This window comes from Lissotriton helveticus, chromosome 1_1 (genome assembly GCF_964261635.1).
Source record: "Lissotriton helveticus chromosome 1_1, aLisHel1.1, whole genome shotgun sequence".
Lineage (NCBI taxonomy): Eukaryota > Metazoa > Chordata > Amphibia > Caudata > Salamandridae > Lissotriton > Lissotriton helveticus.
The window spans coordinates 1110056702-1110083542 of record NC_136057.1 but is presented as its reverse complement, the minus strand read 5'-3'; the positions used below and the strand labels follow the sequence as shown (position 1 = coordinate 1110083542).

General features: G+C 43.7%; 1 protein-coding gene across 1 annotated transcript in view; it reads left to right on the top strand.

Annotated features, from left to right (window-relative positions):
• The window catches only part of GAS2L3 (growth arrest specific 2 like 3), a 382944-nt gene that overhangs the window by 326851 nt on the left and 29252 nt on the right, over nucleotides 1–26841 (top strand). The window contains exons 7-8 of the mRNA XM_078678704.1: nucleotides 7515–7578; nucleotides 8166–8304. Coding sequence (XP_078534830.1) covers nucleotides 7515–7578; nucleotides 8166–8304 — 203 coding nt within the window. The remainder of the gene's footprint in view (nucleotides 1–7514; nucleotides 7579–8165; nucleotides 8305–26841) is intronic.

Sequence of the window (26841 nt, the reverse complement as noted above, 5' to 3'; positions counted from 1 at the left end):
TGTATAGCTTCTGTACAGTGCTTGTCCATTTGGGTGTTTTCAGGTAGCGCTAGCCTGCTGCTTTGATGGCTTCGGTGTGCTTCTAGACATTGTAGGTAAAAGAGCAATGCAAACGTAGCTCACACAGTTCGTCGGCCGTGACCCCGAGCAGGCGCAAACCACTCTTCACTGGGGAAGGATGGGTTAGGTCCTCCCGCACTGTTGGACTTGGCCCTTTTTGGCAGGTTCAGCCCTAAACTTTTTGCCTGGTCTGTAACCTGGTGTTGGTGGTTTTAGGTCTCTGGGCACTTTAGCACTGTGGTCCAGTGTAAAGTGCGTGCACTCTCTGGGTACGTGTGGTGAGATTGGCCTGCCCTCACATAGGAATGCATAAGGGATTTCCTGATCAGTGGGTGTCAGTGGTAATTCATGGTATGGGAGGAGCAGAGTGGTCGAGTTTAGTATGTATAAAATGGTGAGAATAAATGCTGCACAATGGTGGGCGCAGATTTATTATAACTATTTTAGAAATGCCACTTTTAGAAATTGGCATTTCTGTGTGATATGTGTCTGCCTGCCAAATGTGAATTGCATGTCTAGCTTTTGAGTGACAGGGGCTGTGAGGTGTGTGTGGCTCCAGGGGCAGAGTGAGTCAGCTCTAGGCTGAATGGGACATTTGCATTTGGAGTAGGTGGGAGGAGAAGTCCCTGAATCGGATTGTACCTGCCCTAGTGAATGCTAGCTCCGCCCCCTGTGGTGTGTCTGATGATGAGCCCCCACCTAACAATAGGGAAGAGGAGCCTGGTAAACAGAGTGCTCCAGAACCAGTTGGAACTGGTTCCCCCAAGTCCTATGCACTGCAGACAAAGGGAAATGGTGTATAAATATAGGGGCTGTGACCCCATGAAATTTGAGTTCCTGTTCTGGTGTATTGTTCTTGACGGAGGGGGCTTGCTGCTGCTGGGGCCCAGGAGGAACCACCATGGGAGCTTGCCTCCCTGCTGGAGGGCCCTGGGTGCTGGTCTCCCTGGGCCCAGCTATGCCCCATGACCCTTAAGGACTTTCTGCGCACCCCAGAATGCTATATTTGGATTCCCCAAGGCCAGGGGAGCGGCGCTTCATGCCTAACCTGCCAGCAGAGAGGAATAGCTGGCATATGCAGCGCTGGGCTGCATCATAGGCGCTGGGCTTTATTTCTTAATTTCCCCTTGAGAGAGGAGCGCTGGAACGTCGCAGCACTCGGCTGCACGTTGCTGCTGAGGGAATCCCCAGCAAAGGGATTCCCCTATCGTGCCGATGAGGCGGGAGCCCACCCTGCATTTTTACCAAACCTTGCCGCGTTTCTAGTGGAGAGTGGGTGCCCACCCCGCACTTTGAGCCTTATTCACGGCGGGTGCCCACCCTGCACTTCGCCAAGAAGGGAAATCACTGCCGTGGCCCGTAAGCCAGACGACTGTACCTGGTTGGGGTCTTGGCCAGCCACCCACAAAGAAGACGTAGAGCGTGCTGGGGGAATGAGGCGGGACCCCGGCATGCCATCAGAAGCCCCGAGAGGAGACAGCAGCTGAGAGCCGACCAGGTGGAGTCCGAGGCGGGAGCCTACCCCGCCTGCATGTCCTGGTGAGCAGCGAGAGGAGCCCTGAGCAGCCCCGGTGAGTGGGGCTTTATTTTGTAGAGAAGCAGCCGGCAGGAGAAAGGTTGTCTACGTGAGGCAGGGCTCCCGTGACCGGAAAGATCCCCGCGTGCTGAGGACAACTGGGACTTCCCCGTGGGGAGGAGGGGAGGCCCCGTGCACCGGCCCTGCGAGAGACGGAGACCGGAGGTGCCTACGAGACGGCCCCACCGGGTGAAGGACAGTGACTGCCAGCCAAAGGAGCGGAGCTCTCCTCAGAGAGCCCGGTGAGTGGGGCCCAGTTCTAACTTGGTGGGGGTGGTGTCGGGGCACATTGTCGGTGCCCGCCCCTTATGGTCCTACTGAGGGCCCCGTAGTGCCCTGTGCTGGTTCACAGCTGCCCTGCGAGAGCGATGGGTAGCTGCAACGTGGGGGCCAGTTCTTTTTAAGTAAAAGAGGGGTGAATACCCCCCATGCCCCAGCGCATTTGCACACTTTGTGGTCGTGGCTGAAACAGCCAGGGGGCACTGTGAAAGGTCCCCAAGAGGACCCTGACATTTTTGGGGCAAGAGGCATTGGAGCCCGAGTAAGGGCAGTGGGCCAGAAGTCGGGGTTGGATACCTGGTGAGTGTACTGTGGTGCACTCCTGGTTGACGCATAATGGTGTTTTATGCCTAATGCAAATGCCATGTTATACCTCAGTGCCATATGGTGATTACAGTGTCTTTCTGGGCTGTAATTAGATAGGATGGTTACAGCTTTTGCCCTGGTTGAAATGTGGTATTATGGTGTATTGCTGGCTATGTTTCATAATTCCACTGTACAGTGTGCACCCTGCTAGTAGTTCATAAGGTGCCCTATTAATGAGATTTAGGTATAATATGTTTATACCTACAGAGGTGGCTAATGTGTTTGGGCCTAATGTGATTTATGCATAATGTGGTTATACTAATGTGATGCCTAATGTAAATGCCATGCTATGATATTTAGGCCCAATGAGAGTGCATAATGTGTTTGTGCTAGTGATAATGCCGAGGTCATTATTATACCAGTAGTTACTGGTTGTTTCATTACTTGTGTTTTACTATCTGTGTGATGGTTCTGACCATGGCTCGATTGGCCCGGACATGTATATAATCCTCTGTGAATATTGCCCGTGGGCGCAGTGTAAATCTGTTATTATGTTTCTAATGTGTCTATGAACAATAAAAAGGCTATTTTTTTATATAACCTTGTGTGGAGTTTCTTTTGTGGTGTGCCTAGTGTGTTGCTGCTGTGTGTGTGTGTTTTGCGCAAATGCTTTACACATTGCCTCTGAGATGAGCCTAACTGCTCGTGCAAAGCTACCAAGGGGGTGAGCAGGGGTTACCATCAGTGTGTTACTCCCTTGCCCTGACTAGAGGTAGTTTCTGACTGGCTTTGGCGCAAGCCTTGGTCAACCAGAAAACCCATTTCTAACACGCACCTTTTGCCCTAGTTTTGTGGTGCAATGCGGTTACCCACAGACCAACAGTTTAGCGCTTGATTTCATTCTTTGAGGGCAGGCACTTTGCTACAGTCTGCATTTGATCATTTTGAATTTCCTTTCATGTAATGTTTCAAAAACTTTCCCTTAAGTTTAATTACGCAGCTCCCTGCAGATAACACACCCCAAGGGCTTAAATCACAAATCAGTTTCGTGAAATAAAGGATTATGTATTTACTCTGCTATTTTCTTTGCATTTTTTCTGTTTTTTGCGCTGACATTGCCGTTGTATTTACTCTAACCCCCCCTACCTTGTAACATATATTTGTCGTCCTTTGTCTCGAAGAGCCTTTCTGATAACCACCCACTGCACAATCCAAGAACGCCCACATCACTCTAGTGTTTACCAAGACAGTGCCTTACTTACCCAGCTCATAGAAGCTGCTTTCCCAAATGTTCAGCGCTGTTGGGGCAGTGGGCCCTCAATCTGGGAATGTTTTACAAATAAAACAATGAGCACGTGTACTTACCAAAGACCACAGATTCTCCGTCTACCTGGGCGGCAGCAGGGTCGCCACCCTCGGTGCCTGGCCTGGCAGGACGGAGACCAATCTTGAGGCGGCGAGGGGGGCGCTGACGTGCTCCATGGGATGAGCTTTGGATCCTACACCCGTAGTTGTAGATCTTTAAAAAGGAGATAACTTGTTGCTTGGCTTCTGTGTCATACATACAGAAGCTTTCCAATTTGGCAAGTGGGAAGGTTGTTGTGCCAATTTTTTGGTTAGCCCTGGGGCCGAGACACACTGGAGTAGTTACTGCAAGCGTCTGCCCAGCTGAGCAGGATAGGATATCTGGGGTCAGCTGTCCCAGAGTCATGGTAGGGCTCACTACTGGTAGCACTACACAACAAGCATTTGCAATGCAATAGCTCTCGCTTTTGTGAGAGTTTAAGCTATTGGCATTGTAAATGACAATGTCTTTTATTTATATTTCCCACTCCCTATTTTTTCTGCATACTGAAGAGGAGTGGAATGTGTGTTGCCTATCGAAGGGTCTAACCTTTGCGTGAATCCTTGCGGGAGCCCTACCCTTTAAATGTAGACAGCAAAAGTGACATGTTTTCCTTTTGTGTGAACCGGTTTCTTCTGCCCATTTCTGGCTTTGGCAGAACACCTTTGGTGAAGGGCTACGTTGCAGTTCCTGTTCGTTTCCACTGTCTTGAGATCTTATCTCCTTTAAGCACTGCCGACTAGCTAGGGTTTGTCTTGTCTTTCACAAGATCCAAAAGTTAAAGCCCTTCAACAAGCTGGCCAGCAATCCCCGAGATACCATCAAAAATTCTTTAAATGTAATTTGTGGCCTATTGGTAGTGTTGGCCTAGATGGTGTCACCTGTGTAGTGCACTGTCGGTTTCAGGTCATTGACATTGTCATTATGAGTCATGCAGTAGGTCTCTAGTCAACACACGATTTTTACTTTTTGCATAAATGAACTATGCCAAGCCCAGCCACTGGATGGCAGAAGAATGTACAACCATCCTAAATGGTGTTGCAGATGTATAATTGGCAGTCCTATTAAGATGATCATGGACATAAACATCTGCTGCTGCTGGTCAGTGTCACAATTTTCAATTCTTGAAAGGTCAGCTCAATCTTCCATGGACTGCAGTCAGTATATAGAGTACAGCAGAAGAGGTGAACAAATGGGCTATTTTTTTTTATTTTAGATTTCAATCATTTTATTAAAATCACAATTGCACAAATAGAATAGCCTCTCCTACAAACATCATATATAAATCACAGTATTAGATCCTCAATTCATGCATCATCCACGGTCCCACATGCCCCCCACTGCAAGAGAAAGAAAATGTTCTGCTTGGGAGAACATAGTATAAACCATTCTTAGTAAAATAGAACACGTCTGTCACAAAGGTCCAAGCGGCCCTGGGGGAAAGGGAGGTGGCATTATGAATAGTGTCAAGTAGACAAAAACCTGTCCTCCTCCTTCGTCCCTCCCAGAGGAGGACACACTGGTCTAGTTAGGGCTAGGTTTGCCCTCCAAAACAGTGTGCAAAACACTACATGGTATATGCCACCGTCTCATATTCTAGGTTTTTATTTATTATGTTGTCCACAAACGCCTTTGTGAAGTCTCCTTGTGAGAACATAAACTAGAGAGCGGCTTTAGGCTGAAGTCTGGAGAGAAAAAGCTTTACTCTCTCCTGACAGCAGTCTACGAATTGTACTCTGCCTCTCCGCATTATGTAGAACGTCTTCACAGTGCTCTCAGCTTTCACATTGTTTCTACCCTTTTACGTATGGTAGTCTGATAGTACTGGCCACCATTCAAGTCATTCTCAAGATTTAGCAGGTCTCCTATAACTGTACACATTACTCCTTGTAGGGGTTCAAACAGTGTCTGTGCCGGATCTCCAAAAAACCTAATCTGGGTCCCCGCATAGGTATTACAGATGTTCATTTTTAGAGTGCATTAATACAAAGGTGTCAATCACAGTAGTTTTGAATGCTCGAAAGCTCTCTATAGCAGCTGCTACCTCTTTCATTTTCCGTTTCTTTCAAGATGATCCTTATCACTTCTTACTCTTTTTTTCTACTCCGATCACACTATTTTTTATTCACAACAGTTTCTCCTCACAAATTCTCACAGCTCTCTCAATATTATTTTATGTTTCCATCATTCCAGCCTTCATTGCATTGATGGAGTGCAGCAGAATTTGTTACTTAGGCATGAGTTCTTTCTCCCTGCTTGCCTTCACTAAGTTCTCTCCCTTGTCCTTACTTTTTGCCTTAACTTGTGGATCAAAGTCCTATTTCTTTCATTGCTTCTCCATCATGCTCTCTTCAAGTCCCTAGTTAGTACCAGGTAGCTCAAGGCCAGAACATCAGCCAAAACGATCTGCATCACATCTCCCAGTTATAGCGTCCCGGGCAGAAAAGCAGGCTCTAATGAGGTCACCCGCCATTCTGCCTTGGTTTGAGCGATTGTTAGGCCAATCCTCCTGGCTATCCTCACTGGCTGAGGCAGTCCCTGGACACCCTCCAGAGAGCCATTGTGGTCCTGGCTGCACCACAGTGCTAAGCAGGTCTGGCGCATCCACCCATGCCCTCAATAGACCCAGTCGAACAGTCTCTATCTCCTCCCGGCGCCCTGCGGGCCTGTCATCCACATATCGGCAATCAGCTGCATCAACAGTAGTCTGTCGCTGGCTAGCGTGATGACAGGCACACCCACCTTCTCCATCACTGAGGCACATCCTTAACTAAATGCACCGTTTCCTCTACCCTCTTCTTGACCTTGGCGGCATCAGAGCACCCACCAGTTGCATACAGCTGGAGAACTTGGGTCATCGTCAAGAATTCCAAAATAGCACAGCCATCTTGGGTTCTGGTCGACACCGCCCCATATATTTATTTTTTTATTGTTGCATCCATGTGATGTCCAGAATGAGCAACATTTCTTAGTCAAGGTGTGCTATGATAGTGGGATGCATTGCAAGGAGCTGACCACCGCAGTTGTCCAGTTCACACTTTGTTTGCTGTGCCTGTGCATTATTTTCGCAGCCTACTGCTGTGCGGCAAAGAAGGTTTGCAAAGAATCAAGGCACCAGCAGGGATTCTAAAAATGCTGAATCTAGGTCATACCAAACTGTGATTTCTAAATGTTATACTGCATAACTCAATGGGAATGATTTGTAATCTGGCTAATGTCAGTGGGGGACTTTCAACCTGAAAATCATTACTAGAGAAGGATGCTTGTGAGTGATAGAGACCACCAATGTTTAATTGTGTTTTTCTCCCATACATTTTACCAAATGTAGTAATAATTTTAGAGTTGACACTTTTCATTCAGAGTTGTCTTGAGGTCTCTAGTGGAAGTGAAAATGTGAAGCATCTTTTAGAGCAACATAACTTGTACTTGTGATATTGAATCCAGCAATTTGTAGAGAGAAGCATCTTTCTGCCACATGCTAGCCCCACAATGATCTTAGAAAGCCGTCTCTGGAATTAAACTATTTTCTAATAAAGATTTTTTTTTTCTTAATCGTGGTGCGTTATGTTTTCAAAATTCCTATATTTTCTCCTAATTAATTTTTTTTTTTTTAAAAGGGAATTCTAGATCAAGTGCATCTTAACCTGTAGACCTATTTTGTAATGTAGAGTCCCAAACACAACTCTGTGGCATTAATATGCATTTTATGTTGCAAGTGACACATTAATGGTCTGAGTTGGTATAATAGTAATAGTATTATAGTAAATTCAGAGTTGTGTTTTTTGACATTTGGGAAGAAGGTATATAGTTTTCTTCCTTTTTATTTATTGTCAGGTGCTTTAAGCGGAAACAGTATATTTTCCTATAATTTATAAAAGGAATAGTTAAGACTAGGTAACTTTGTTTCAACAATGTGTTGGATCTGATTTGTATATTTTTTGCTTTCAGTTTTGCACAAAGACCCAAGGCAGGTCTGTCTTTGTCTTCTGGAACTTGGTCGCATTGTGTCAAGGTGTGTATTTTTAGTATAGTAACTCTTTCTATCTCAAATATAAATATAAATGAGCTGCTATTTAGAGTATGTGCAAGCCTCCCCAGAATTTAATGATGAACATGAATATTACCCCTGCTCGTGTTAACCATATTTAGAATGTATTTAATTACAAGGTTTGGTAGGTTTTCTTATAATAAATACATTGATTTTTACAAACAGTCGTTTACACAGTTCTGATGTTATACTGAGAGCAAAGTTGTACTTCTGTATTGAGTTTAGAGTAGTCTTTTAAATGTAAATTATGCAAGATTTTTCATGCTCGGTATCTTTGGTAGTCTGTTATCCAACACAATATTGAACATGATTTAATAGGAGAGTTATGGTAACTTAGAGGACTAGAGTGTATGTGTTAATTTTTTATTAGATTTAAACATGGGGATGAAATTGAACTGCACCCAAGAGCCTGTCTAACAAAGTCTTGCTTAATTTTCTGGATAAAAGTTGACATAAGAGGTTGTAGGTAGCGGGCTACCACTTACATATCTTTTATTTAAATTGAACATTATTTATATAAATATGCATCTGTCTCTTTGATTGTTTTCAAGATATGGAGTTGAACCTCCTGTTCTAGTCAAACTGGAGAATGAAATTGAATTTGAAGAATCAATACTCATTTCGTCAGGATCTGTAGTTCCATCCAGCGCCTGTAAGTCACCTTGTCATCATGGAGAATTGCATGAAGCGGTAAGTCTGTGTTTTACCAGATTAAAATAAGCTGGTTACTCATTCATATTTATTGCCATCATTTGTACAAACATGTTTAATTATATAGAATTCTTTATTTTTAAATTATACCTATCTCCCCCAGCAGCGTCTCTTAACCAGTGCACACTTCTGTTCCCATTAAAAACATCTTCCTGTATTTAGCATTGTACAAAATATATTAGTTAAGGTGTTAAAGGTGGATTCCTGGTGCATAACTCCACTTTTCAGTCTTTGCTTGTTTGACCTTCGCTTTGCTCCTGTATAGTTCATATTGTACTGCCCTTTGAAGCTGCCTCGTACTTTCCCTAAGGATTATTGCAGACATATATCTAAATTTGATTTTTCTTTAGCATTGTGTAGACCTAAAAAGTTACACGAGCTGATCTTGATGGGCATCATTCTAGTGGCAGAGCTGAGAAGCTTTGTGTTCATCCATAGTGCCATTGTCCTCTACCATTTCGTAACCTCACAAAGTTGTGAGCTTCCGAGTGCTGTCTCACCGCGTCCTAAACCCCTGAAGTGAGTAATGTTCTACAGTGTCCGTGCAGCATTGTTTACTGTCCAAATACCCCATAAACAAATCCTTCGTCCTTTGAAGCTATTGTTTGAGGGACCTGCATGCAGTTGTCCTGTTGTGTGTATTGGTGTGTTTTTAAGTGTGGTTAACCTCATTTGCTTATCTAGAATTCTTATAGGAAGCGTGTGTGCATTGTAACTCTCCTTGATTTTTACTTTTCTTTTCCGCACAGTTCTTGACCTGAATTAGACTTTTTGTGCTGAGTTCTCAGGGTTACATGTATCCATCTGATGTGGTGTTCATTAGCAAACATTTAATGTCAAATCCTGTATTAGCTTTTTAACCATGTCTTCAATGGCACTATATGTAGTGTTAAGTTACATTATTAACGTTCCTTAGTGTGTTATTTAGGTAATGGGCACAGGTGATGTAGACTTTGCCCTCCTCCATCCTTCTGCTTCTCCCCTCTTTTTGTGTTGGGAAACCAAAATCGATTAGGTTTGTATGTGCCTGCAGGGCCACTAGAGTCAGAAATTCTCCATTCCTTCCAAGGTGCTTTCTTTTAGTACAGTGGAGGAAGTTTAAGTTGGGAAAAACTGACTGGGATTTTCAGCCTTCTCACAGGAGTTTTCAGAGTTCTTTTTCTAGGTACAATAGCTCAATTGTGATGCCTACAGGTGTTAACGCAGGGGAAGCCTACCCTCATTTAACTATAAAAATGCGGAGTACTCAAAAGATGATGGAAAAGAACTCTGAACATTTTGGGACTCCCAGTGCTTTGGCCGATTTGCCCTTCTGTCCCTGGCTACCAGTCAATCTGTAGTGATTGTCGTTACTACTTTATCCTGTTGCTTGTGTCGTTGTCCGGGAAAAGAGTTGAGTCATATTTTAAATCTTTAAAAAATTGCCATTTAAAAAAAATCCAGAAGAGTAGCTGTGAGAGAACTAGAGCATTTGCAAGAACACTGGCTAGCAGTCACTTGCCGGGTTATACCAGAATTAGCCTCGTTCAGGGACCTGTTCTACTGTAATCTCTCCCCAAAAAGTCTCTGTACGAAGTGAGAAAAGAAGTGGATGCAACTTCTTTCATTAAGAGTTTTATGTTTTGTTTATTCCTCACAAACCTGCCAGTCTGTGAATGCATTATGGTTGTTCCAGATTTTGACCATGCTAACAAAATGAAGGATTTGAAATGTGGTGATAGTTTGTCAGTAATGTAATGAATGAGGTGAATGCAAAGTAAAGTTGAAGTTCGGCAATTAATCAGGGGAATGTAGAGAAGGGATTTAGAGTAAAAACAGGAGAACTGCAATCGTACAGGAACTTATCAGAAGAAAGCAGGTGTACATCCAAGATTGAAGAGCAGAACATTAAGCAGAGAGAAGAGAATAGGTCCTGTAATCAGAAGAGGAAGGAAAGAATTTGTCAGTCTTCTGTAGAAAGATGCCTGGAAACCCTCATAGGTGGCGCAGCGCTCTATAGGTCTACAGATCTACTGATTGATTGATAAGAATGTAGTGCTAGTTGATAACAGTGAGTTAATGAGATGTATAGAGACAAAAAAGAGAGGTGTGGGCAGCTGGCGGGGATACACCACAATGCACATGGCTGATGCCTGAGAGAGATTTAAGTGCACCACACCTCCTTCGCTAATCTCTGCAGTTCTGGGTGTGTCAAATTAAGCTTGCCAATGGATAGCTCCCCCTTATCTTGTAAAGTTTCCGAAATTTGGAAAAAAAGAGAAGCTGGAGATGCATGTCCGATGTGTCAAACTCATTGCTCAAAATGGTGTGGCGATTCCAGGCCTCGATTGATGTGACAACCAGTCAGGTAAAGAGAGAGGCCTGTGGCTTAAAGAAATCTCCCCCAGTAAGTACAGAGATAGGCGAGGTAGGAAAGCACAGAGGTTACAGAAACCACCTATAGGAACACACTGCGGGAAGTGCTTGTGCTGCTCATTGCTTATATCTCAGCAAGCTGCTGCCTGTGCACAAAACAGCCCGAAGCATCCCGCCATCGGCAGTAAGAAAGGGACCCTTCCTTAAGAAACGTACCTGTGCCCTGCCGCTTTTGAACTGGGGTAGTAGCATTATCGTCTGGTAGCCACCATCTTGGATTGGATTGCTGCACCTCATGAAAGGTCAGGTGTGCAACCATGAAGCTGTAGAGACATTGTATGTATCCTCGGACTCACTGTAGAAGAAGAGGTCTTGAAGATGCTAGAGTTTTGTGAGAATTTCATTCCGAAGCTCCACAATATAGATTTACCCGATTCTTGAGTTTCAAAGAGCATATCACATAAGATCAAGATAGTGAAACCTACAACCAACCCCCAGATGGGTTATAACGTGTCTGATCAGACATCAACACACTATAATATATGTGAATCATGGGATATTTAATTACAAAGGATCCAAAATTACTCTCAGAGCAGACTTTTCTCAAGAAACAAATACCTTTTGCAAGAATTGTTTGTCATTACGGCCTGGCCAGAAAGCAGGTAATACCAGATATGGTTTCCTCAGACTGTCAGCTATGCTTTTTACCGTAGTAGTCCTTCTCCCATGACATACCTCCGTAAAAAAATAGTTCTCCAGAGATTTTCATTTTTTATTTGTGTTTTTGAATCATTACAGAAGTAATTTAGCTTGTTTAGACATTGCTGATCAGGACTAATTTTTCTGGACATCATTTTTAAAAATGGCGGATGTGTTGAAGTGATGATGTAATATTTCGTAAACCATGAGACGTATATACTTCATTTTGTTGTCAAAACATAGTTTGGGTGTCAACTAGTCTTGTAGAGACAGAAAAGAACTCCTCAGAGCAACCCTTCCGCCAGTTTCCGAAACGGCAGCCCTATAATTATGTGTTTTAGCCATCATATTGGTAATTTGTTTTGATATTGTTTTTGTTTCAGGTTTTCCGTTGATTCAAATTAGCAAACATGAGCGCAGCAGGTGGTACCAGATGATCTTTACTTCCTGACAGTGTTACTAACTACAAAATCCGAGGACTTCTACAACAAAGAAAAATGTGTCCTATGCAAAACTAATCCGAAAGAAAAGCTAACATCAACTGCGGCTGGAGTGAGGAGAGTTCGAAATGCTTCAGAAATATGGCAAGACGAAGTTTACAACGTGTATAGCACTGAGTAGAAGTACTTAGTGTCCCCCTGCTGCACTCCCTTAGACGGTCCAGGCGGGCCTTAAACAAATTCAACAAATAAATTTCTCTTTAATCTTCCAAAGATCATCCGGATTTATTAGTCATTATAATTCATCCTCATGATACATCTCATTGATGAATGAACATGTTCAAATTAGCCAAGCATATCCAATTTCAGCATTCTGTTGATTAATCCCTTCAATAGTCCCAATGCATTTCGAGTCGTGAGACTCTTCGTCAGGGGATAATTTACCTACAAATGCAATGAGCATAATCAAGATCGAGGCAAGGAGCCTTCAAGCTAGAAAAGTATTTGAACATTTAACATGTTTACGAAATATGACAAAAATAAGAGTTTTCATGTACATAAGACTGGTGACTGAAAGTGTAAATCATGTTAAGATATACGAACCGGTGCGAGTTGATACAGCGTGTTTAGAATGGCTGTGAAAATAAAGGTCAGAGCGTGCCACTTTAAAAAGTGAAACTACGGATTTAGTGAACAGTACCCTCAGTGTTAAACGGTATGGGCGGATGAAACGAGTAAGCCAGCTAATTTCAGGTGGATATGTGAGCGTTCAACGGACTGTGGCAGTGAAAAAGTGCCTGGGATAAATGAACTTCCGTAAATCTTAACTCAAGTAAACAACATTGCGAAAACGCGGTCAGGGAAGATCAACACGGTGGCATTTCTAGAATAGAAAATGGAGTACGCGTGTAAACAGATGCTGCAATTTAAAAGAACGCGTAAACCGAAATTAACATGGAGCACTGAAAAAGCGCCTACCTGTACTCTAGTCGCGTGACCTCAAGAGTGAAATGACCAGCAGGTAACGAAGTTGAACTGCGGCGCCGAACACCAGGAATATCAATCCGTCGGGAGTCGGTGAACAGCGCGAACGGACTAAAGAAAGCGCCGTTTGTTTACGAAGACATAGAGAGAAGGCTGTGGAGAGCGCCATAATTTCAGAGGAAACAGAATGTTTTAACGTAAAAAATAACCCGCCATATTATAACGGTGAACTCAGTGCTAAACAGTAAAGGAACCTGAAGGAAAAGCGGTGGTGTGTCCGTCGGGTGCAAGGACGTGCTCGAGATGATAGATGGCAGGGAATACCCTGAAATTTATCTGATTAATGACGTGGTGTGTGTGTGTGTCCACAAAAAACATACATAAGAAATACAATGCATAGAAGCAAATATTAAGAAAATGTTAAGCATGGGTCAAAAAACAGTAACAGTACCCAGATACATAGATTACAAAAACAACTATATTCTAAGCGGTCATTAAGACCTTTGGGTTGGCAACAGTCAAGTTTTTTTTATCCAAAATAGTTCTTTCTGTAGCAGTCTTTTTTTGTTGTCCGCTACTTCATGTTCACCACTTCCAATACCAGAAATCTTAATTGACTGATGTTATGTCTCTCATTATTAAAGTGTACCGCAATGGGTGATTTATCAGATTTGGTCCTGATATTACTCTTGTGTTCTGTTAGTCGCACTTTAAGTTTTCGTTCAGTTTTTCTAACGTAAGTTAGTCCACAAGGACATTTTAGTAGATATACCAAATTGTTTGAGTCACAGGTGGCAGTGGTGTATAGTCGAATAGGTGTTCCTTTAGTGGAGTGGGAAATGCTTGTACCTTTGATAATGTTATTGCAGTGCCCGCAATTTTTACATGGGAGAGTACCTCTGTAATTAAATTGTTTGATGTTCTGTGGTGGTGATAGAAGCTCTTTCAGATTTCTTCAGATTTCTTGAAGACGAAGTTTACAACAGCTGGAAACTGATGGGTGAATAGGATCAAATATTTTATCTTTGTAACAAGAGCTGTAGGACGTAAACAATGAAAAAAAGCTCAGAAATAAATTGTAAAAATAATAGCAGAAATCAGTGAATCACAACAAGAATCTGAGTCTTCTGAGAAAGCAACGACAATCAAACCCAATACCCATCCACTTAGAAGACCAATGGCTACCCCTCGTTGACCTCCAACAACTATTCAGAAAGCAGAGTATCTTCAATGTCTATGTGAGTGTCAAAAGGCAAACATGTTTTTATCTGCAGCTAATTTCTTCCAAGATTTAGGTTTCAGCTGAGTAGCTAATCTAAACAGCGAGGTGAATGTATTTGCAGCAGCTTTGCATGTCCACCTGAATTGCATGGATGCATACATTTGAAAATATGAATGTACAACGAGCTCCCAGCATCAACTATAGAATTTGTTTGTGTCATTCAACAACAAAAAATGAGCCACTTATAGTGTTCTCATCTGTTTTGACTCCTCAAGTTCTTGCTGCCAAAATAAGATCAAAGGATGCAGTAAAATCAGCAGGAACCATTTTAGGAAATGTCCTGAAAGATTTACATTTTGGATTTAATGCCAAAATTTGTGATGCCCAGAGCTCCTGATGGTAGTCAACAAGCATGCCTGATGTTGTCTTAACATTTATTACAACATTGTTTAATATCGGCAAAGCAAAACTCTTACAAACTAAAGTTCTTGAGTTCGGGACAGAAGACGACAACATTGATGATGGCTTTGAAGATATAAATGAAGAAGTGGAAGACAATCCCATGAACTGACAGGCTTATGCTGTGCAAATGTACTGTCTTTCCCAAATCATGTTTTGTGAATTACATCACGGCAAAAAGAAAAATCTGCTAGACATGACGACTGCACATGCAATCTATGACAGGTGCACAAGTAGAGAGCCAATCACTTCAATGAATAGGTTTGTTGTATCTACAAGTTATGATGACATAATACGCAGCAGGAACTTGTTAGCAGCTCATGCTGTAAAATCTTGTGAATACAACAGCACACCACTTCCTGGACACTTGACCACAAAAGAATTTGCAATTGCTGCTATTGATAATTTTGATTTTGAAGACAGCTCTTCTTTGTCTGCAACATCCAGTACACGTTATACTGCCATGGAGCTTTTTCAAGACTGTACCAATTAAGTAGTTCCTGGAAAACAAGCTGTGCCAGCTATCTGGAGGCATAAACATACAAAGCTGGAAACTTATAACCCAACTGCCCTATTTAAAACGTCTTGAATTGCTCTACAGTTGTCTTTCATCATTGCCACATTATTGTACTTTGAATGAAAGGGATATTTGGTGTTACAATTCCTCATCCTTGCCTTCATCACTTTGTCTTGAACTGGGCAGGAAGTGTTGGCTTGATATGTCTTGAGCCACTGCAGTCAGGCGACTCCCTCCACCACATTCCCAAGCTCAACGTGACAAATGAGAGCAGAAACTTTCCGTTTGTAGACATCAAGTAGGATACCATCTAAATGCCTGCCCCCTTCTCCCCCGTTGGGAGTTCCAAGTCCTCAGAGCTGTGCTCAGTCTCTCTTGACTGTTTTTCAGGCCTCATGAGATCAATCCCAGAGACAGAAACTTGTGTAGTATGCCGAAGACCCAATGAAGGTGGAATGCCTCTCATAGAGACCCCTGAAAAGGATCCCCTGATTATATTCAGCAGTAGCTGAATATAGCTTTATGTTCTACTAGGTATGTTCTACTAGGTTGAAGATGTTCTGAACCAACTCCCCTCCTGAATCTCGTGGTTTGCCAGAAGGAACCTGCTGTGTTTGTCTGCCGTTATGTTGAGTGATCCAGCTAGGGGCTTGGCCTTAAGAGAAAGTAAAGTTCAAGCCATTCCCAAAGTCTCAGAGCCTCCAAACAGAGGTCAGGACCCCACGTCACCCTGCTTGTTACAATACCACATGGCAGTCATGATGTCATTCAGTACCTGGATTACCTCACCCCTGATGGAAGATAAGAAGGCTTCCAGGGTTAGCTGAATGCCTTGCAGCTTCAGAAGGTTGATTGATGGAGCAACTTGACCAGAGGCCCATGATCAACTCATTGTCTAGTTGACCTTCCTGTCCAAAGATAATCCGTCTCTCAACACTATGATCTCTGGATGGGGTAATACATGGGGTCTGCCCCATGACAGATTGGTATCCATCAATCATCATGGACCTGAGCCTCCACTATGCGGATGTTGTCTGAAAGGCACCCCTAGTGCTGGGCCCGTTAGAGTCAAAGGTTCCACTGGAAGGCCTACATAGGCCAGTGGGCTTGAGGCACCAGCAGGATGAATGAAGCCAGGAGCTGAAGAAGCCTCATAGTCATTGGGACTGAAGCAAAAGCTCTTCTCTGAAACATCCGAACCATAGCCTGAAGGTCCCTGACTCGATGCAGGGGTAGAAACATCTTCAAAGGTATCATGACCAGGATGGCTTCTACAAAAGGAATTCTCTGCACAGGCTGAAGGTGGAATTTCGGTTCACCGATCGAGAATCCCAGGGAAGACATCATCATCATCTGTAGGTGCTCCGAGTCTAACCGAGACAACTCCTCCTAGACCAGCCAGTCATCAAAAGACAGTAACAGCTGTAACCTCAACCTGTGGGAATGGGCTACAACCACTACACGACCTTTGTAAATATCCAAGGGGTCAATGTAAGGCCGAAGGGCAGGGTGGTGAACTGAAAATGTTCTGACAGGATGACAAAGTAAAGAGGCCGCTTGTGGGACGGAAGGACTGTCACATGGGAATACATGTCCAAGTCCAAGGACACCATCAAGTCCTCAGTGTCCAAGACCAACAGGACTTGGATAAGCGTTAACATTTGAACTTCAAGAGTCTGAGCTCTAAAACTGGTCTCAATCCCCTTCTTGGGGCCTTTGCTGCCCTGGAAAAAGCACCCCATGTCTTTATTTGCATCAGGCACTTCTTTGATTGTGCCCATGACTAGCAATTTTAGGACTTCTTGACAAGGCACAGTTGCATGATGCACCAGCGGCTGAGTAAAGATTGTAGGATCATGGGGAGGAGAAAAGGAGGGCACAACCAAAATGAACAATCTGAAGGACTCATTGTAGTGGAGTAATTGAACTCCAGCTGGAGTTCAGCGATATTGAACCCCGACCGCTCCCGTTCCTAAATGACTGTTGGGTGGGAAATTCAAAAGGTTTCATGGTGGAGGTGCCAGTCATTGATAAGGACTGTGGTAGCTGCTGTTAATCCTATCCTCTAACTTCCTACCAGCCCCTCAAGCCATGAAAAGGCTGACTTGACTTGTGGACTGGTTGCACTGTTGCCTCTGTCAATAGCAAGACCCTTTATGTATCCACAAATCTAGCAACAGCGCTAGTAGAATTGGTGAGCAGGTGGAAGCAGCCCAAGAGAATGCGCTGTAGCTCTGTAATCCTTAAAGTGTAGAATCCACTTTTTTCCCAGATAGCCTGGCCACATCAAAGAGCATATTCCTCATAGAAGCTTAAACATCCCAGGAAACACAGTGGAGTGTATCCAAGCATGGCATGTGATGCCAACACTGGTGTCCAAAGCCCAGGCAATTGCATCTGAGGTATCCAAGCTATAGTGCAAAACATATTTCATTGCATTCTGGTCACCCTACAGTGTCTGGGTGAAGGGTGCTCGAAGATCATCAGGCAAAGCAGTTAGGATCTCACTTGCCATGTCCCAAAGGTCGTGGGTATAGCAACCCAGGAGACAGACAGCATTTAAAGAGTGAAACAGCAAACTGCCTAATGGGAAAACTCTTGAGCTTAGCATCTCTCATTTTTGATTCCAGGCCCGGTGGAGCAGTAAGGAAAGATTTCGAATTTAACCTGGCACATGGAAGTCTGAACTATAAAGTTCTCAGGAGTCAAATGTTGTATTAAGAAAACCTGATCCCTGGTGAAGTCCTGCTTTCTCCCGCAACAGGGTGTCTCACTGGTGCGGTCAGCAAGAGTTGGACATTATATCAGAGCCTTCTTAAGTTACTCCGTGGGTTCTAGTGTTGAAGGTCCAGGCTGCAATATCTCTGTGGTGGGAGAATCATTTTGGTTTTCCCCAGGAGGATTTCCAGATCCGGCATATCTGTATCCTTGCAAATCACCAGCACAAAAGAAGCTATTTTGTCAGTGGGAGTGCTAGGGACAAGTTAACGTCTGTCTTCAAAAAGTGTTCGGGCCACTGGCATTTGCATCATTGGAGTTGAGATGAAGTAAGTGATGAGTAAGCGGTCCTCCTCCTCATCATTGTCTTCATTATGGGGTACATGTTCAAGGCTTTAAAGAGCAACAAAATCTGATCCAATAGGAGTCTTCATTGTCCTGAAGTATTGGCTATGAGGAAAGGGAGTCCACCTCAAACTGAAGTTGGGCCTTGTTGATTTTGTATAGCGACAAGGGGTGTGCCCTGGTTGTCTGGGTGGAATCTAGTTCAGGCCCCACTTCAGCTGAGGGGGATAAAGAGAAGGTCCAAGAGTGACAACAAAGGAACAACTGACAGCCTACGACAAATTAAGTCACAACATGACCTGGTGCTAAATGTGGGGGCTTTTTACTTTGTTCAGGGTCTGTCTTGTTGGACCCTCTGGTGGAGGCCGGACGGGTACATGAGGTCAGGATACACTAGAGGAATCTGAAGACCTACAGCATGGTCTCTCTGAAGGTCAGTCGAAAATAGCCTGGGGAACTCAAGCACATCTCCTCCAGAACCAAAAATGGATCAGAGTCAAGTGTTGAAACCGGAGTCGGGCCCTTAATGTGTTGACTATGAGATCTATTCCTGCAGCAGCAACATCAGGAAGGTGAGGAGCCTCACTTTAACTTCTTATGTTTTCTCTTTGATATGTCTTTAGACTTTAATTTGAACTTACCCAAAGATGGCTAATGGGAATGTGAATAGGCCTATGCTTGAAGTGGGACTGATCCAGTTTATTGTGCTCAGCTATGTATAATTTAGCATCTTGCTCCTTGATGGGCTTTGGGTGTTTCAGGGAGCATATGTCTCGGGACTTCAAATCAAGCCGGGTGCCAAGGCACCAAAAAAAGTAGTCGTGCGGATCCATGACTGACATCTGTCAGCTGAAAACCTGTTATTTTGAAGCATGACATCCCTGCAGAGAAGTCACTTATGTGGCTCCATGTTGTCATGTCTGACGGTGGGACAGAGTTACAACGGAAGCCAGTGGTGCTGCCTTTGGACGCCCAGGAGCCACTGTAGAGAATTTCTGGATCCAGCCTGGCATTTTGGAGGATTCGGGTGAGGAAGCTATGGTTCAAAGTACTCATCAGAAGAAGCTTACATAATACACAATGCCCTCCTACCATTTCACTATATAGATGGTGCTTGCTGAGAAGTAAACTGATTCTACTGGAAGGGTTTTCATTTTCAGAGCCATATCTACACAAGAGATAAAGAGAGTGGTAAGATTTTGAGGCACTTAAGCTGTTACGCTTCATTTATGTGGAAGGCCATTCACAGATATGTCCTGACGATCTGGAGCCTCATGCAGCTTTTCTGAACCTCATGTACAATCTGCCACCTGCAGCCAAAACTCTTCATTCAAGAGTAAGAATACACCAGGTCTGACCTTTCAAGTTGCTGTGATATGGTCATGTGATGTCACCTATTTGCGTAGCTTCTAAGCCCTGGGGGTGACTGATTAGGTGTTGCCCTTCTTAGGTTTTGCCTGCACAGCGCTTGCAAAATCTCTTGTAAATTAAAAAAAAAAGCTTTCCATGCTTCTCATTGTTCAGCCACTCCTGCTACCACCTGCTTCTGCCTTCACTTGGTTCCTTCCTGTCTTCTTTGGAGAAGGGATGAAGTAGGGTTTCCTGTCCACGGTCAGTGTCCTTCCACTGGCCTCTGGCTTGCAGAGGTACTTTTTTTAACGTTACTCTAGCACTCCATAAGAGTGCACGTTTTATTTGCAGAGGTCTATACTCTTCCCCTTCCCTCTCTCCCTTGTTACTTGCTCTCGTTTCATTCGCCCGGCCCTCATTCAGAAACCTGCATTCTTTGAAAACTACACAAAAACCAGAGTATACACATTTCAGAAGGTATATATTTGAACACAAGATCTCTGATGAATATTGTCTAACGTGATAGACCTCACTAGTAACATTTGTCACTGCAGCAGGAAAACGGACTTGTCTTGTGTCAGAGAAGATTATGGTGGCTGAGTGCCCACATCGAGATCTTGTGCTGGTCATTTGTAAGTGATCACCCGGTGCTCAGAGCGAGTGCAAAGTGCAAACCCGAAGAGGTCACAGTTGCACACGGAAGGGGAGGGTGATGCAGTGCAACTTCCATTCCAGAGTTGAACTAACAGAAGCTCCGCTGCACGATTAGGGGAGACTGATGGCTGGTTACGTTGCCCTACAGCTGCGATTTCCTAACTGTAAACTTTCCGCCAATCTGGGCTGGTCTCAGTATTCATTGTTTACGTCTAAGGATGTAAATAATTCCTTTTATTTAATTTAGTTTCCTATTGAAATTAATGGCACCAAGAATAGCCTGGCAATGTAATTCACTTTCACCACTGAGAGACGTTGTGTGATCCTGAACAAGCAATTTTTTCTTCCCGTCTCTTAGTTTGTGGGAAGGGTTTTAAAAATTCACTAAATTGCTGGTTTTGTGTGCGGCGGGTTTGTTAGATAGTTCTTACTTGAAGTTAACTTTGTGAACAAACGCGGCCATCTCTTCTCACATTTCTTTCTATATGCAGTGCTAAATGCAATATCCGAGCAATTCATATTTTAGGAATTGTGTCGGTCGTGGTTCCCTTTCAAAGGATAAGACTGGAGCCAATTCTGTTAGCATGTTTTCATAAGGCACTATCTAAATACCAATACTATAGAAGGACAGCACATTGTGAGCATATTTTTGTGCAAATTGCAATTCCCCAATAGTGCATCATTGGTTGGTGTATGTTCAGTGCCCTCACTGTGTGTATTTAAGACACTGTTGGCTTGGAAAAGCAGCTCCTCGACGACTGTGGGTCTTTTCGTACACATTACATCACTGAATAAACACGTCTGAAGTAGCATGAATTGGTGTCTGGCACCATTCACATAAAAAAACCAGATTCCACTTCTCAGGATGTCTTCTGAAAAAAACCTCACTCTTCTGTTCTTTGCTGCTACATTTACTCACATTTTTAGTTCTCGCCATGCGAGGGCTTCTTGGAAACAATACGGTTCCAGAAGTGCTGTGTCCGCTCCGCCTGAAAGTTCCATTGGCGTGCGTCGTTTCTCTTCATAACTTATGCTAAACATACTTCTTTGATTGTACCGGAGAGTTTTTAGTCCCTCCTGGTTGCCACCCTGTCTGCCTTTGGCCCCGCCCACCGGGCGATCTTTTACTTGCGGCGGGAGACAGTGTCTCTTAATTAGCCGCTAAGCACTTTTTTCTTCTCTTACTGAGCTACTCTCACTGCAGGCCCAACGTGCTTTTTTAACGGAGCATTGCGCTTTAAATTTTAAATACGCTCCGTTCCCCATTCCCTCCCACGCTGCACGAGCGCCTGGAAGGCGGGCGCTGTCTTAATTAAAAAAAAATCTGGTCTCATAATTTACATACTTAAATGGCAGCCTTGTTTCTTTTCATTAGCACTCTGCAAAAGCAAGCCTTCTTTTTCTTCCAGCGAGCGCCGCGCTTCATCTGACCCCTGCACTGCACCGCAGTCAGCATGTCTAATATTGTTAGATAATAACATTTCTGTGCTTTATGGTGTTACATGCTGTCTCTCCCCCCCCTCTGAATCGCAGCTTGACCCATCACCCCCCAGCCCCCTCCCTCATCGCTGCTTACTTTGCACATGAGTGAGATGCACTAACACCGTCTCGGCATGCAAACGGCTTCTTTTTAAAATGTTTATTTTTTTATTTTATTTTAAATCTTTTTTATTAAGGTTCAAGAACATAAGATTACACAGAAAAAGAAGGCAATCATACAAAAGATAGCTCGCATGAGATATACGATGAGTAATGCATGGACAAATACAGTTAATGCAATCAGTAGGAAGTAATAAGAAGCTAATAACAAAGTACACCCGTGGGAAATACACAATCGATCTATATAGTTGTAAAGCAGGGAAAGCAGTGTATCAGATATCCGTGCATACAATCTCAGTGTCATGGAGAGAAAATAAATAAGAAGACAAAGAAGACAAAAAGGAAAGAAGAGGGAAGGAGGTTAGATGAAGAGAGGGGGAGAGATCGAGTAGCAGCAACAAGGTTTGAAGAAACTGTTTGAGTCCGAACATACGTCATACATACCAGAAGTACTGCCCGGTGTAGTAGCAGCGACCCAATAGGGGCATAGTGAGTCCTTTGGCAGTGCACCTAAGGTGGGTCATAACAGAGTTCCAATGAGTCGAGCAGACTCCAGAGCTTGGAGTGAGGCTTTTGCCAGGGGGATGAGCGTAATACGTCATTGTCCGCACCCCTCAGGGAAGATAGCCATTCCTGCCAGTGCGCAAAGAAGACGTCAGAAGCGCTCTTCCACTTGCTCAGGATAATTTTGCAAGCCAGTGTGAGCATGAGGTCCAGGAGGTGTCTGTCATGTTCCCTAGGGATATTCGGGTCAATCACACCTAGCAGGATATATGTGAAGTCCCTGGGCGGACGGTAGTGGAAGGTGTGATGGATGTAGACAAAGATCTTGTCCCAGAATGTTTGGATCAACGGACAGTGAAAAAACATATGTGCCATGTTACCCACGTGTGTTTTGCAGTTCCAGCAAAGGGGGCTGTCCAGAAGTTTGAGCTTAAAGAGTTTCTCGGGTGTCCAGTAGGATCTGTTTATCAGCATAAGTTTGGTCTGCGATAGTATCGGTGATATTTTATTGTAGAAAGGAGTGAGATAAATCTTGTCCCAATCAAAAGTCAGGTTGGAGGAATTTATCGTTTTCCCAGTCCCTCTCACACTTTCTATGTGATTTCTGTGGTAACGATGATATGAGTTTATAAATTTTTTATACCATGTGGCCTTGTGACATAATGTGAGCTAGCCTGGTGCATAGAGTGGGTTGCTGCGGAACAATGACTCTGGCAGAGACAAGTGCTTTAAGGTGTAGGAACTTGTAAAAGTCAAGCGGTCGGAGATCAAATCGCGATTGTACGGTGGCAAAAGGGAGCGGGGAAGTACCATCGTAAATGTCCTGCACCAAATTCAAACCCTTTTTAGCCCAGTCCTCCCAAAAGAGAAGTCCGCAATCATCCTTTAGAGCTGGGTTAAACCAAAACGATGATAGGATTGATTTGGAGAATTTTGTTTTAGCCTTGCAGTGCCTCAGTAGAGCCCGCTTAGTGTTGAAAATATATATTATAAAGTTAGGTAGACCTACCCCTCCTTTGTCCTTTGGCAGTTGAAGTTTTTTCAGGGAAATTCTCGGTTTCTTATCCTGCCAAATAAAATTATTGAAGAGTTTATGTACCCTAGAAAGGAAATCATCCGAAAGCAACATGGGCAACATGCTGATTAAATAATTTACAAGGGGCGTAATCATCATTTTGAGGATCTCCACCCTTCCCCACCATGATAAAAACTTCGGGGACCAGCCTTCTAGAAGTGTGGATATTTTCTTAAACAATGAGGTTTCATTAATTTTAAGCGTACTAATTAAGTCCTTCTCAAAATCAATCCCTAGGTATTTAAAACTCTTCTGTTGCCAGCAAAGGCCTGTATCACCTAGGACACTCCTATCACCGATGTTACTAAGCAGTTTTACTTCAGTTTTATCCTTGTTGAATTTATATCCGGACACTGCAGAGAATTCGGCAATAGTGGACAACAAAGCCGGTATGGCCTCGTCCGCCTTTTCGGACACTACCAGAAGATCATCAGCGTAAGCCGAAATTTTGATTACGGTTCCTTTGAAGTTTATACCTTTAATTAGGTCGTTGTTCCTTAGAGAGAAAAGGAAGGGCTCAATTGCCAGAAGAAAGAGTGACGGAGGAAGGGGACAGCCTTGCCTCGTACCTTGTTGCAAGGAAAAGGAGTCCGACAGGCATCCACTGGCTCTAACACGCGCGGAGGGGTTGGAGTATAAGGCCATTGCCATGCGTATGAAATTCGCGCCCAGATTAAATTTATGTAGAGCGTCTTCCAAGTAGGCCCAGTCAACCTTATCAAAGGCCTTCTCGGCGTCTAGGGTCACGGCCACGGTGGGGGAGTCTGACGTTGTAGCTCTCTCTAAAATGTGCGCAAGGGTTCTAGTGTTATCACTCGAAAGTCTATTTTTGAGGAATCCCACTTGTGAAGGGTGTATCAACTGGGGTAAGACTAGTTGGATCCTTTTGCCAAGACCGCTGCGTAGATCTTGCAGTCAAGATTGATCAATGATCTAGGCCTATAATTCTTGGGAGCAGACGGGTCTTTCCCGTCTTTTGCAGGACCGCGATAATGGCTTCTGCCGGCGTGCCAAGGACCTGACCACTGGTGCTGAAGTGTTCATATAGGTCCTTGAGTGGTTCCGTCAGAACATTCGAGAAATTCTTGTACAACGAAGCACTGAACCCGTCCGGGCCCGGGGCTTTCCCTGTTTTGAGTGACTTAACGGCCTGTAATATTTCTGATTCAGATATGAGGCGGTTGAGTGCGACTTGATCTTGAGCTGAGAGAGCCGGGAGTTCACATTTATCGAGGTATGTCCTTACCTTGGAGCTGTCAATATCTTTGTTTTTGCTGTATAATTCGTTGTAGAATTCTTTAAATAAATCGGCTATTTTGTTGGGATCTGAGTGAGATTTGCCTAATTTGTCTACTATGCATTTGATAGTTGATTGCTGTAATTTAAATTTCAGATAGGCGGCAAGACTTTTACCCGCTTTGTTAGTTTGGCACAACCTAACATTTTTATGATGTTGAAGCCAGACATCTGCTCTTTCACTAATGATTTTATTATGTTCGTATTTTTTATTCATTGAGGACCGAAGGAACTTTGGATAATATGTTTTTTATCTAGGGCACTTATCTCGTCTTCTAGTCGTGACAGGGTAGAGTTCGCGTCTTTGTTCATGGCTGCACGAATTTTAATTATTACCCCTCTAACCGTTGTTTTAAGCGCTTCCCACCTTGTGAGGTCCGTGGTGTCTCCTTTTTTGTTGTGGCTAAGGTAGTCAGTGATTGCTGCTTCTATGGCAGTTCTGTGTGCTTCTTTTTTTAATACCACATCATTGAATCTCCACAAGGTCGTTTTCATACCTGTCTTGCGCATTGCCAGAGTCATTGTAACGCATGAGTGGTCGGAGATCACTTGAGCTTCTATAGATGTGTGTTCAATATCCCCCTTTGAGTGCGCCGATGTGAGCAGGTAATCTATACGTGAGTATGAGCCATGTGGTGGGGAGAAGAAGGTGTAGTCTCTACCTGTCTGGTTCATCAGCCTCCAAGAATCGACTAGGTTAAAGCAGGTACAGAGATTGAGAAGTGCTTTATGTGAGTTGGTTGATCTGAACTGACATTTTGAGTCTCTATCTAGGAGAGGGTCCATAGGTAGGTTTAAGTCACCACCCAGAATGTGTGTTGCATTGTCTGGGATCGATTCTAAGTGTGAGCTAAGTTCTTTCCAAAAATCTTGATCATCCTTATTGGGTGCATATACATTTGTTATATAGAACTCCTTTCCACCCTTAGATAATTTAGTCGAAACCCATCTACCTTTAGTGTCTGCACTACTCTGTAAAACATCTATGTTGGCTCGCTTCGCAATGAGTGTGAGTACCCCATTCTTTTTGCCCATGGCGTCGGACCCAAACGCTTCGCTATAGAGCTTGTTTTTAATGGAGTTGAATTGCGAGGAGTCTATTTTAGTTTCTTGGAGCATTATAATATCACCTTTCTGTTTGTATAAGTAATCCAAGATTTTCCTCTTTTTAATTGGGTGATTAAGACCCTTGACATTGAGCGATATTATTTTTATAGTCTGCTTATCCTTAGCCATCAGAAGAGAAGGTTAATGATCTATTAGTCCACATGATATGTGTATGGTGAGATCTGTCTAACATTAACACTCTTTCAATGGTGCGACCTCGGCTCCCTGGATCGTGTGAACGGGTATGCTGTATACACGAAACAGTCTCGTCAGTGCCGGCATGTAGTGTGTTGCTGCAAGAAGACAGAAGGAGAGGGGAAAGACACAAGAGAGAAGACGACACAAAGGGAAACACGCTTAAAAGAACAAAAAGGACAAAAACCCAGCCCTACCCCCCCCCCCATTCCCGACCCACCCCTCCCACCCAAATAGTGCACTAGGAGCATGGCGACCAGGGAGAAGCAACCACATTGGTTGCCCTCCTCAGTAGCACAAACTAGGAACCTGCTCATTAGTGTAGGCAAAACAGTGTTACGGAATCAAACTATGTAAACAACCGAAACCAGTCAGTAGTTCGTCTGAGACATAGAATCTCAAGTTGGAACACATTACTAATAACATTATCTAGCTACCCCGTTATATACAGAAACGAGGTCTTATAGCCTCCACCTGAATATAACAGATGACCAGGTTCCAGTCGTATTTGGAGTGACATGTATAATCCACTGATCCAACTGTCTCGAACAAATCGTAAGCCTTCAAAGATGAAGACTATAACAGTAAAGCTCTTTCACGACAATAATAGGGATCGCACATTATTGCGGAACTCAGGTGTCGGTTAGATGACTGTGTTAAGCATCACATTGGTACACCAGTTGTTCCTAACAGTACCATACAATTAAACACCTGAGCATAACATATGCATAACATATGTCAGTGGCAGGCATTCTGTAGCGCCAGCAGTTCTTCATCCTACCAAAAGAAGTTCAAGGCCAGACTATAGCCATTCAGCGCACACCGTATGACAAGGGCCCCTGTAAGTATATGAATGCTGGAACATGTGAATAAGAAATAAATCGTCCTACCATTCCTCCAGATAAAAACTCCACCCTGAGATGAAGAAAACAATAGCAGTTATGACGCTTCTAGGGGTATAAATGGATTGTGGTGTTGACCACCGTTCTCCAAGACA